This window comes from Poeciliopsis prolifica, unplaced genomic scaffold (genome assembly GCF_027474105.1).
Source record: "Poeciliopsis prolifica strain line A6 unplaced genomic scaffold, Auburn_PproV2 SCAFFOLD007, whole genome shotgun sequence".
NCBI lineage: Eukaryota > Metazoa > Chordata > Actinopteri > Cyprinodontiformes > Poeciliidae > Poeciliopsis > Poeciliopsis prolifica.
In genome coordinates this window covers 1059954-1072866 of record NW_026562382.1, presented here as the reverse complement: position 1 = coordinate 1072866, position 12913 = coordinate 1059954, and the positions used below count along the sequence as shown (strand labels likewise).

General features: G+C 42.5%; 1 protein-coding gene across 3 annotated transcripts in view; it reads left to right on the top strand.

Moving 5' to 3' along the window:
- man1a2 (mannosidase, alpha, class 1A, member 2) overlaps window positions 1-12413 on the top strand; it is a 109413-nt gene extending 97000 nt beyond the window's left edge. For 2 of the 3 annotated variants that reach the window (XM_055031718.1, XM_055031717.1), the window contains exons 13-14: window positions 5298-5413; window positions 6866-12413. In XM_055031718.1, coding sequence (XP_054887693.1) covers window positions 5298-5413; window positions 6866-7001 — 252 coding nt within the window. In that variant the 3' untranslated portion in view covers window positions 7002-12413. Of the gene's footprint in view, window positions 1-5297; window positions 5418-6865 lie in introns of those variants that run through there. The other variant, XM_055031719.1, reaches the window with a different exon arrangement.
- Window positions 12414-12913: the final 500 nt, after the last annotated feature.

Genomic DNA, 12913 nt, shown 5'->3' with positions numbered 1-12913 from the left:
ACAGAGGCCCAATTTCAAGGTACAAGTCTAAAATAACAACAAAAAAAGAGAGACTTGGATTATATTCTATAATCCCAGAATATGTCTTACAGGACTTTCAGATTCTTTCTGTATAGAAATCTGGGTCGTATATTTTATTTAAAATTCTGTGTTTAGTTTTTCACATTCTTCATAACAAAAGAGATTTTCGGTACCCATATAGCAGAAAGTTTGGACTGCCCTAATCTAATGGAGCATTAGTCTTAACTTCAATAAACTCTCAGCCTAGCAATCACTTCCTAGTATTTCAGAGTTGTTGTTTTTCTCCCCATAAGATACAACAACTCTAATAAGCAGCACTTTCTTTTTCTTCCCCTCATTGCTGCTAAAAGTTCTGTTTTCTTCCCAGAATTCATCGTTTTCCACTAATTGTCTTCACACCAGGTTTGTCACTCATTACCTGAGGCTCTCTCCGAACGCCTCTCCTCCTCCGGTACTGTCTGTACTCTAACCCACTCACGTCTCGCAGACACCTGCAGCTTTCTCTAGATGACACACAGCTACATTTCTCGTATGTTTAGTGAAATGCATTTCTCTGACATAGCTGAGCGAGCCGGCTTTCTCATGCAAACACCCGAGCCTCGGTGTGTTGCATAAACATCTGTCAGACTGTTTCAGGCCTCTTGATTAGATGCACCTGTCCAGTTGCTTGTCGACACCAACATCTAGTCATTTGTAGTAACATGGCAGCAACTCTTTGTTCAGGCATCTGAACGTCGTGCTCAAGTTGAAACTGAACGCGCGAGTGGGCAAGAGAAAGTGAGCTTCGGTCTGGGTGTTTCACACAGAGCCATCTCTCAGGGTGAGAAAGAAAATAACCAATGAGTCGGACTGGAGTGGATGAAAACACCGTGTTGACGCCACGGGTCAGAGCTGAGAGAGCGGATTGGTTTGAGATTGAAGAAAAGCCCTTGATAACTTTAGTTAGCTGAAAGCTAAGGCTGCACTCACACAATAAGTCTCAAGGCTCAGTTCCAATGTTTGTTTGTTTTTTATGCTGACATCATACTTTTTGAGTGTGTGTCTGTTTTTTTTGTGCGTTTGTGGTTGTTCATATTACTAATTAAATGCAACCTCAAACTTCTGTGACCCGCATTCACAGAAGAAGAATGTTGGCGTCGCACAGGAGTGCTGTGTTGTCGCCGCTGTTCACGTATCGATTTTAAAATTGTCGAGCAACGGGAGCCGTCTTAAAATGAAGGAAGTTTTAAAAATAATATCAACAGACTTTTGTGGAGTCCAACCTGCTACAGGCCAGGAGCTTCTGAGCGTCTGGCTTAAGCGTCCAAATGAGCCGGTGATGCTGGTTGGTTTGCATTCGTTTGTTTATAGGGCTGTTGCAATTAATCAATTCATCGCATGATAAATTCAAATAAATTTGATCATTTACATTCATTTGAAGAGCTACTTTGTTCACAGAAACATAATCCGTTTTATCCATAATTTCAGATGTGTTTTTTTTTCCTGTTTTGTTGTGAAGATATTTAAAATATCTTCCAGTTCTGGGGGTTCTTTGTAAAACTGAAGTCGCATTATTATGCGATCAATATATTACTTGAAAATTGTCCAAAACAACGATATTATAATTTATCACAATAATTTCCAGGCCTATCTATCGTTGAGGAAAATTTATTGCGGCAAGCCTTTTTGTGTTTGTGTGTTCGCAGCTTTCTGTGCCATTTTGTAAATGAGTTTGAAGGTGAAGGCCCGGCTGCTGCGCTGTGAAATATGTCCCACCTTGGCAGCTGTTGCCCCCTGCCCCGCCTCTCCCCTCACCGGTGGACAGTTTAATGGTACAAATAATTTAGCACAGATGGTCATGCCTTCTGATTGTCAGAGTGCGCTCGCCTCACAGCGGCTGAAAGATCGCAGTAAAACTGATTTAACTCATGTTAAGCTAGTTTTAAATAGCAACACATGTAATTAGTCCTTTTAGCTTGCTGAAATGTATGTATATTTGCATAGATGTGTGTGTGTGTGTGTGTGTGTGTGCATGTGTGTGCATGTGGGTGTAGGTGTGTGTGTGTGGGTGTGTGTTTGGAGTAGAGTGACACGGCTCCATAAATCAAGAAGTGCAGGCTCACGCTGTCCTGCAGCGGCCCATGAATATCAGGAATTATGGCCCAAACTCTCTGCGAAGCAAATCTGCTGACGGCATCGAGGTCACACGAGGGCGTTCCTGCATGGACTCGATCTGTGTGTGTGTGTGTGTGTGTGCGTGCGCGTGTGTGTGTGAGAGAGAGAGAGATGGAGGAATGGCTAAAAGACGAGGGGTAGAGATAATACTATTCAATTACATGTGTTAATAGTGAAAGTCGATAGGCCGTGTCCCGCAGTATAATGCAGCCAGAATTAGTCAGCAGGGGCCAAATCTACTGTGATAAGTTTCCTTTGGAAATCAATGGAGCTCATATGTGCTAGCGGGCCGCTAGCGTCACCTGCTGGACGATCGATTAACTTTTAATGATATTGAGTGCAGGCTGGTGTACCAACTTTTTTATTATTAAGTTTTAGTCTGTATTTATTTAATGTGAGCTGGAATGGCTGTCTAATCCGACAGTCGGTCTCAGTGTGGTTTTCTGACTTCTTCTCCCTGGTCTTGTCACCAGCAAACTAAGTCGGAAATGTTGCGTCGTAGATCATAACGCAATTTTTCTTGTTTACATACCTTCTTGTGGGGCAGCGAACCTGATTGCAGCCTTTAAACAGAACTGCCTTTTCTATACCGACTAAGTTTTGGTTTTGTGTGCCTTTAGCCGCTCGTCCAATTTAAGAGTCCCAAGGTGCCGTGAGAAGAAAAGTGTCGCCCGTTGAATTCCTGAGTGCTGCTGCTGCCGTCGACGAGACAGTCTTCAGATGCAGGAATATTACAGCTCACTGTGCTAAATAACCTGTGTCCGAATCAGGAACAAAAATGAAAACATCCTCAAAGAATGATACTCTGAACTCAACCGCGGGGAAACATTGCAGTAATCCTATCGCAGTATATCGAACGCTGGGGGAATGTTTGTGGTTTTACAGTAAAGGATTTCAGCTACTTTTCAAAATCTACAACTGAAGACACCGGTGTGAATTTACTCTGACATCATACACCTGGGGGATGCACAAATATGGAAATTTGATATAAATATTGCTGTTATTTAAATCAAATATGGCCAATAATTGATATTTATAGATATATCTATTTTACTACGCTTTCAATACCTTGAAGAAAAACAAGTCATTGACCGAACCATTGCCTGTGGGTTTGGTTGGGCTTGGTTTCTGTGTTTCCATTCCAAATGCTCTGAAATATTTGTCGATATTCTGCTACCATTTGAAAAAATGCACAATTTTGCAATTGCTGTGTTTCCATTAAATGAGAAATACAATTAAAATCAGGCAAATGTTCATGCAATAAGTTTTTTTTTTAAATGCCGCACCGTCATCATCCAACTACTTCCTGTTGTTTTCTTTGTCGATTCCGTCAGTAGTTAATCCGGTTGTTGATCATGTGACTCGTGTGACGTGGAAAAAGTTTTCCGTTACAGTTTTGCGAAATACACTCGTTTCAGTACAGCCCAAAAGCCACATTAAAAAGATTTTTTTTAAACAAGAAAATGTTTTTTTTTTCAAAATTAACACGTTTCCATTAAGCAAATTTATTTTCAGAATTCCAATTCGTGCAATCACATGACCAATGGCAACTCTGTTTGAGTCACATGATCAAACTTCTCCACTGCCCCTTCAGTAAGAAACAGCAACAAAATGGAAATAAATATCAGTTGTTAATATGGGCCCAGATTTATTTATTGGACCGATCCCGAAAGGTTAAAAGCCTAGTAATATAGACCGGTACCAACCTTAATGCCGATACATCCTTCATCCTTAATATATTTGGGCCTGTTTGTATAAATTAGACCCTGTAAGTTAGAGAAAACCCTCGTGTTAAATTTGTGTCCCAGATTTTAGTTTCTGGATGTCTAACTCTCAACAAACGTTTGAAATGGATCTTGGAAATCCCACAATGAGTGTACGAAAACTTTTCACCGGCAGCAAACAAACACAGGTCTCGGAAGTCTGTTATGGTAGAAGGAAAGGCAGAAGGACACAAACACATCAGCTGTGCGAAATGTAAACCGGTCGGGAATTTTTACCATCAACTGTCCTGATTTACTCACCATCAGGCCGTCTCTCCGGCTCAGGATCAGCTTCCAGACTTTAGCACATTGTTCCCTGATGGTGACAGCCTTCGTCCTTCCAATGGAACATTTAATGTATAGAGACTAATGCGAACTATCATAACCCAAAGCACGTCATTTCTGATATGTCTGCTGACTTATTTTAAACTAGATTGAGTCGTTAGAGGAGGGCTGAGCTGCGACTACTCCCGTTCTGGAGCTTTTTTGTGGAAGGAGAGCAGAAGTGCTGGGAAGCGTTTGTGTTTTGTAGAGTGGCTTTCTCCTGACTGTCACCCCAGGACCGGCTCTAATCTGTCTAAAGCAAAGAAATTAATTACAGCGCGCTTTTATAAGATTATTAAAATGTGCTCTCCTCCCCCACGCGTTCTCTTTCTCTGCTCCTTTCTGCTCTCGTTTTCGTCGTCCTCTCTGATCTGTCGTTCCTTCCTTTGACCGTTTCTTTTTAGATGTCACCGCTCGTTTCTGTTCAAGTCTTCATTTGTTTTACACCTTTTGACATTTGCGATTTCCCTGCCTCCTTCCCTGTGGCTTCTCGTTCTTTGTACTTCTTGCTCTTTTTGGGTTCATTCAAACCAACATTGTTTAATCCTCTTTAATCAAACTCCAGTTTGCTTGCCTCGAATGTCTGGTTCGTTTGGGGAAGTGGGAGCGCGCAATTAAAAAAGCTAACTCCGGTCCGCCTGAAATCCTCGGTTAAAGTGAACTCTGTGGCAATTTGAATTCATTTGTGACCAGAGACTGTTCTAGAAGCAGAAAGCGGGCTGCTTTCTGGGTAAATACCAGCCACTACCCAGTCTAATGCCAGCTGGAGAAATGTCTCTATTGCCAAAGACCAAAGAGGAATCCTACAACCACTAAACTCTTTAGTTTACATAGTTGTGCTCAGTGTCGTCGTCTCAGGCTTTGTGTCATTTTCCTCAGTCGTTCTTGGTGTAGCACCACCACAGGCTGTGACTGTGAAAGCGAACGGCAGAAGCCGAAAATGTAATAAATGTTGGAATTTTACGGCATCTGCAGCAGCATCGGGTTTGAAAAAGACTCTTACCTCTTTCCCTCTCTCCATCCGGTCTCTTCCAGGCCATTGACAAGTACTGCCGCGTGAGTGGAGGCTTCTCCGGAGTGAAAGACGTCTACTCGTCCAACCCGACCTATGACGATGTGCAGCAGAGCTTCTTCCTCGCTGAGACGCTCAAGTGAGTTTGATTTGAAGCAGCTTCCTCCTCAACACTTAGACACTTTAACCTGTGGAAGTCCAGTGTAAGTTGGATTTTGCCCAGAACCAAAGCAGTAGCTGCTTTATGCTGTGTGTTTGATGCAGGGGGAATCCCTGGTTTGGTTCTCCGTCCCATCACTGTTGAGTTGAGCAGCAGCTTTCAAAGGAGTCTGGGGAGAATTGTTCTGGTGGTTCACTGCTTCCCCCTGCTGGCTGCTCTGTGTAAATGATCCCCTTCAGGCTCTGTGCTGCTTTTCTAACCGGTTTCTCAGGCTTCCTTTGCAGTCTGGAATTAGTGCTCGCAATTTTCCAGGTCTGGATAAATATGAAAGAAATAGATTATGGAACAGTGTTTGCATTTCCAGACTTTATGCACTTTATTCCATGATCTAAACATTTTGTCCTTCATTTGTTCCTTCTCCCTTCCTTCTTGAATTCCTTGCTGCCTTGTCTTTATCCTTGATTTCTGTCCTTTTTTTCTTCCTTGTGTCTTTTCACTCCCTGGTTTCATCCTCCCTTACTTACTTTGTGTACTTCCTTTAATCCTCCCTTCTTCCCTACATCAGTCACTGGTGTCCTGCTGTTGTTCTTTCTCTCGTTCTTTTCTTGCAGCCTTCATCTCTTCCTTCATGCCTTTGACTTCTTTCTGTTTTTCTTTTTTTTCTGCCATGATTTATGGTGCCCTTCCTTCACACTTGTTTTTCTACATCCTTCCTTCCAACCTTTTTCTCTATCCTTCATCCTTTGTTTCTTCCTTATTTCTTCCCTTCCTTCCTTTCTTCTGAGTTTCTGTCCTTCCTTCATCTGTCCTGTATTTTTTCTTCCTTCATTTTTTTTATTTTGTCTTCCCTTGCTCTCTTCTTTCTACCCTCCAAAGTAAAGTGACATTTCCGGGCTGCCGATCAGACCTCTGCTTTTGACTGAGATTGAAACGAACACCGACGAGGCTTCTGATGCCACCAACGTGCGTGCGTGTGTGTGTGTGTTTGGTGTGTGAGCTGTGAAATGTCAGCTGCCACGCCGGCCGCCCGCTCCCTGAGATGCTGACATTTCCATCCTTATGAGTTTGGAAGCCTTTTGTGTCCTTTTCTATCTTTTTTTTTCCTCCAGTGTTTGTCCCAGCTGAGAGAATCCCATCAGAGCAAAACAGCAGCCGCGCTCTGATTGGCCGCTGCTCGCCTCTGATCAGCAGATAAGCAGCATTTAGGAAACCACATCGTTTTCCAGTCGTGCGCATTTGGCCTTTTTTCCTCTTCTGTTGCAGCAATTAAGAAGTTAGACACAAAAATGTCTTCTTCATGAACACCTTGTAGCAATAGCATCAGCGTTTTATTCGGGGTTTGCTGTCATGTTGAATTATTAATTTTTCCCTTTACTCCCTTTACCTACCCCTACATTGCCCTCCCCACCCTCCACCATGCCCCGCCCCCAGGTACCTGTACCTGTTGTTCTCCAGCGATGACCTGATGCCGTTGGAGAGCTGGGTCTTTAACACCGAGGCCCACCCGCTGCCCGTCCTCCACCTGGGCAACATCACCCTGCCTGGCAGCGAGCCCGCTCAGCGGTAGACGCACACACTCGCCTCCTCTTCCTCCTCCTCCTCCACAGCACTGGGGGGCGCCACCTTTCTGCTCGACCCAGCCCACCAACCCCATCCAACACTGGACAAACTTCCATGGGAACTCTTCATCTGCGTCCAGACTGCAGACATGAGCCAGAGGAGACGGAGAGACCGCAGCCCAGAGGATCGGACTGACTCTCTGGATCCCCCTCTCTTCTTCTCCTCCTCCTTCTATTTCTGTGTCCTCCTCTCCGACTCTCACTATAGATCCATGTGTTCGTTGCTTCAACCAGACGGACGGTGGGTGTGCTGCTCAGCCTTTTCTCGGCTCTGAATCAGAGAGCTCCACACGAGAGGCTTTGTTTTGTTTTGTTTTTTTCATTTGATTTGACCAAACGTCCTCCATACTGACTCGAGCCGAGGCCCTAAGAGTGCAAGCTGAAGGATTACGCAAACGGACACTTGAAGGGTTTGTTTCCCCTCCATGCTGACGGACTAGTGGACATTTTACAGGGTCTGTTAATGAGATGTTGGGTTTTGTTTTTTTTTTGTTGTTTTTTTGCATTAATGGAGACACAGGGTCGGATACAAGCCCTCCACTTCTTCCCCCCCAACCCCCCGATCCGAACCCGTTTCCTGTTTGATCAAGACCTCAAACTGTAATCTAATCACCTCTTTACAAGCAGGTGGGGACAGCAGTAATCACCTAATATGAAGCTATTTTCTGTCGGCAATTTTTTGGCGTTATGGACCATTTTGAGAAAAAGTAACTAAAGAAGAACAGCAGCAGGCCTCCATGTACCAGTCTTACCAGTTTCTGTCCCATCCTAAAACCATTCTGCTGCTGCTTCACCGGATGCTGCTCTTCTGTCCATTTTCTACAGATTCCCCCATTATCGTACCGTCACTCTTTTCACCCCCCCCCTTCCTTCCTCTCAGATTTTCTCGTTTCCTCCGTTTTCAGTGACACCTCGCTTCTTGGTATACGTGTTTGTGTCGGTGGCTCCGCTTTAAATCATTTGTTTGTGCACTTTGTTACAGGAAAACTCTGAGGACAAAAGAGTAGAGTGGTGTAGCACTGAAAGAGGTGAATAAATGATTTCAATACTCCTCGGTGCAGAGCTTTCATCTTCCATTTTCTGTGTCCCTCCACTATCTATTAGTCTTGCTCTTGCTGTTTCCATCTTTATGTGAAAACAATCTTAAGTTTTTTTTATTTGATTTGAACACCAAACTCTTCAAATCCTCATGACGTCAAATTATTCAACTTTCTGGAGCTTTTAGCAAATGCTAAGCTGCATAAAATGTTTTGACATAGTACAAAATGTAGTTATGTCTCCAGAAAAGTTCAAACATGTTTTATTTAAGGGTTTCAGCATGCCATTTAAAGTGCTAAAAGTCCTGTACCATTTTTACAATTTCTCTTTTGCTTTTAGCTCATGATGTTCATATTCATTTCCATGTTCAAAATTGAGAAATATTTTGAAAAGTTGTTGCGTACAAAACAACAAACTCTCAATAGTCACCCAAAGCAGCGATTGCTACAGCTACAGCTGAAATGTGAGCTCATAAGGTGGAGATTTCAGTGCTGATTTATTTACTAAGGAAGGGAAATTAAGCAGGAATGTTCTTTGAGAGGAGTAGATTGGAGATCCAGTAGACTGGCACCCGACTCAGGGATTTCAAAGCACTTCGTGGTGAGCCCGGCCTGACAGAGTGACGAAAACCGTAATACAAAAATACAGAATTTCTGGCAGCATTCAAGAAAAGTTGGGCCCTGCCCACCCAGAGATGATTTTAGTTGTATCTGCAATGATTTTTTTAGGATGCTTCGACTGTCCGTTTCTGGTCTCCCAAAACGCCGGATCCGTGTGGACAATCATTTTTGAAACCAGGGTCCATGTCAGTGTTTCCGTCTGACCGTGCCACCTCCATTTGTTTTGAAGCCATGACGACGCAGATCCATCTCTCTCTCCGTCCAGCATGCGCCTCACTGCCGTAAATAACAAATACGGCGACATTCTTTGTTGTTTTTGTCGTTCTGCGGTGGTCTTGCAGCGCCATCATCGGGCTCGTCATACAGACTGCAGCATTTTCAGTGGTGCTGCTGATGCACATCGTTTTTCTTAGCTGTTTACAAAAATTGAACATGTTCGTTTCTGTTTTGGACGGAGCCAAAATTTCGACCGTAGTCCTGACAAGCTTTGTTACCATGGTAAACACAGGGGTGTAGGAGGACTTTCATCCAGACCACCAGTGTTTTACCTGTAAGGATTAAACTGAACCGCAGTGTAGCTGTCAGCATTTTTCATTGGTTCCCGTCTGTCTTGTAAACTTTGTCTACAATTAATTTTGTAATTTTTCTTTCAACATGTCACCTAATTATGAAAATCAGAATCGATTCAGATTTATGATCCATTCTTTGGCTCAGACGCTACAGGGAGATTTAAGAATATCAGATGAATAGATTTATTGATATAGCTTAGTGCTATACAGTATATCAGATGTCTACAGCAAAAGTGGTAGACATCAGTAAACGACAAAATTTCTCGCTTGAGAACTTTATGCTCACAAACAACACTTGGCTTTCTACACTTGTTTTTTTTTCTTTTTTACTCCTCCTTCGGTCGGTATTGTCTCTCCGTCCTCTCGGCTCTGGGCTGAAGCCAAGACACGAAGTGTGTCAAAGTGGTTTGATAAAGAGATATCTTTCAGGAAAGCAAGAGCGCTCACTCCCATCTTTTTTTCTGCACTGCCACATATTCGTGTTCAGAAAAGCCTTTGTCAGTTTTTGTTTACAGCAGGCAGTCAAGCTCTTTGGTTCATTGACACATCATCCAGATATGGTCGCTCCTCCCCATTTGAAGTGCTTTAGTGCGTATTAAAATGACTCCTCTGCCCTAAAAATTTATTTTATAAAGCATCGATTATGATTTAAGGTTTACACTTTGAGACCTTTTTGGTTTTTTAGCTGTGATGTTTGCCGCTTTTCTATCTGTACCTCACACTGAGAGCTCAGTTCCTCCTCATGTCGTCCTTCCAGAGTGTTTTACCGCTGATTCAACACTCAACTCTGAGTCTCATAAATCCCGTCCCGAGCGTTTAAACATTGGACGTGGCCGGCGCTTGAACCCGCCTCGTTAAACCGTCAAGAGGCGAGGAAACGTGCACGCCTCGCGTGGAATAAAAAGAAACCCGGACTCCGGTCAGTCGGTGTAAAACGACGCGAGAATAAAACCGAGCGATAAACCGGCAAAAATGAACCGTGGTGAACCGACCACAGGGGGAAGCGGGCGGACGCCAGGCAGGAATCTATAAATCAAATGGAAACGGGGGACTCTCCTGTCAACGTGTGTTGCATAATCGCATTATTTCGCTTCTGTTCGTTATTATTAATGTTTCCATTTGACGAGAGCTCCAAAAAAAAAAACTTTTTCCCATTTCAAAAGCTTTCGACACAGAAGACGCATGTAGCTGAACAATGCTAAATAATGTTTACTTCAGTACGGCATGGTGCTGGTGGCACCGACATGAAACCTCAGTAGGTTCTCGCGTGGTTTCCGTTTCGTTCAGGACCGCTCACGCCGCATCGCCCCGCACCAATCTGACTACGTCGCCAACACCTGGTTCAGTCTGATCTTGACCTTTGAACCGCTTTCAAGTGTAAATGTGGAACCAGGCCAGCGCAGATTTATCCAGTCAAATATATCTGTTCACAGCATGACACATCCTGATCAGAAGCAGCAATATTAAGGTTCCTTCCTGTTTCAGCCACAATGCTCACAATGTCAGTCATTGCCTTCCAAAAGCGTCTAATCTTTTTACATTTTCTCTTTTATGTGAACTTTGATGCTTTTTTTGTTTGTTTTTGTTGAGTGTAATTGTGAGGTGGAAGGAAAATGCTACTTTGTTTGGCGTTCTCAGGCGTGTTGCTCTCAGCTTTAGCCAGTTGCTCTTAAACTCAGTCAGATTCTGTTATGATGTCCATAAATGTGACTGAAAAGCTTTTATAAAATACATAAATTGTCAAAACAATGGGACTTCTAACAGATTCTTCACTTTATTTAAAACAATCCATACATATTGATTCCTTGTTTCATATCAAATTAATATCTGAATTTTATATAAGGTAAGTCTTATAGGACTTACAATAATCTATTTTGTCAAATGTTGTCAAACTAATGTCAATATGAAGAAAGAGGCGAGTTTATCCTGCTCCCTTTTCAGTGTTTTAGGTTTTCAATTAAGATTCTTGATTACATGCACTGCAAAAATACAAAATCTTACCAAATATTTTTACTCCAGTTTCCAGTGCAAATATCTTATATCTTAGTACAACTGAACTAAAACAAAACTCCCAATCGGCTTTTCGTTTACATCAGTTTTTTTTGTTTTGTTTTTTTGTATAAAATATCAGTGTTGGGTAATTACTGACTTAAAATGCCGGGTTGGACTAAATCCTGGAGCGGAGTCCTTTAGCGGAGTGCTTCTATCTTGAGATTTTAGCTTCATAATGATGGAATCCGATGTATTTCTCGGCCTGATACCTGATCGGACCAATTTCTGATGTCCGTATCGGATGAGGATAATCCTAATACTCCACATAAATATCACATGGACTGATACATTGATATTTAGCGGTGCTGAGAACATATACACTTTTTTTTGGTACATTTTATTTTTTGGGGGGGAAACATGTTTAGAACCAAGCATAACATAACCTTCCCTTTACACTTACCAGAAAATACGCCAGTAAAACACTTTTTGAAGTTTGTGGCAACATGTGAAAAAGTTCAGAGGGTGTGGATACGTTTTTTTTTTTAAGGCACTGTAAGTATTTTCATTAAGCCGGAGCCGCTCTGCTCTCTCTCTCTCTCTCTGTGTCGTCTTTCCTTCTGATCAGTTCAGGCCCAGATTTCAACTCTTAACTCTTCTTTGTGGAAAACCAGGAGCAGAACCTGTTTAGAATATTTTCTTTTATTTTTGCTTTTTCACCAAAACGGGCGGCAGCGCAGCCACACGTGGTTACATTATGTACACAAGTCAGCAGCTGCGCCGTAAAAGCTGAGGATTTCCTCCGAAGTTTGAATTGAGGCGTTGAAGCCACCATATTCGGAGGTGGCTCCTACTCTTTGTCATCATTAAACACGTCAATGGAGTTGAATTCATTTCATTTTGCCCATCAAGTCATTTCGCTGACGCAGTGCAGACTTTGCCCTCGCCTCCCCCCGAACGCCACATCATCACCACCGAGTCCATGCTGAGGAGGAAACCATCAAGTCGCTGCAGCAGCGACGTTGATTTTGACAAAACTGAGTGTTCTGTATTTGTATTTTTACTGAACTACAAAGTAAGATTAAAGTATCTGTAAATATGTTTAAAACTGGGACACATCCAATAAAGATGTTATGAAAAATGATCCGTTTTCCATTCGTGTTTTATATTAAACTCAGCAGTAAATATCTAAATGTTGAAGCTGATCTGACGACCAGAATCCATCTGATAAAATTAGTCACATATCCTTCACTAGTAGAGAGCATTTATTGTATCGCGCATCAGTTATCGCGATCAATTTCTCCTGACAGAAGTTTTAATTTATTGCCACAATAAATTCCAATTAATGATGTTTAAAACCAACCAAAACTGTCCATATTTTCAAGATTGTTAGGTTTGATATTTTCTCTACTGTCTGTTCAATGAAAGCATCAATCAATACCAATAAATTTGAAAGTACAGATCAGCATGGGGAGACGAACCACACTTCTTTATGTGACCGATGTTCTAAAGAAGCGTGTTGCAAATGAAAATGTTTTTCAAGAGCTGTACTTCTGTTGGTGGGGTTGTGTTGTGTTGGAGCAAACTTTCAGAAAACAGCCGAAGCGCTGAGTTCCTTTAAGTCGATTTGTTTCGCGTCGCCAG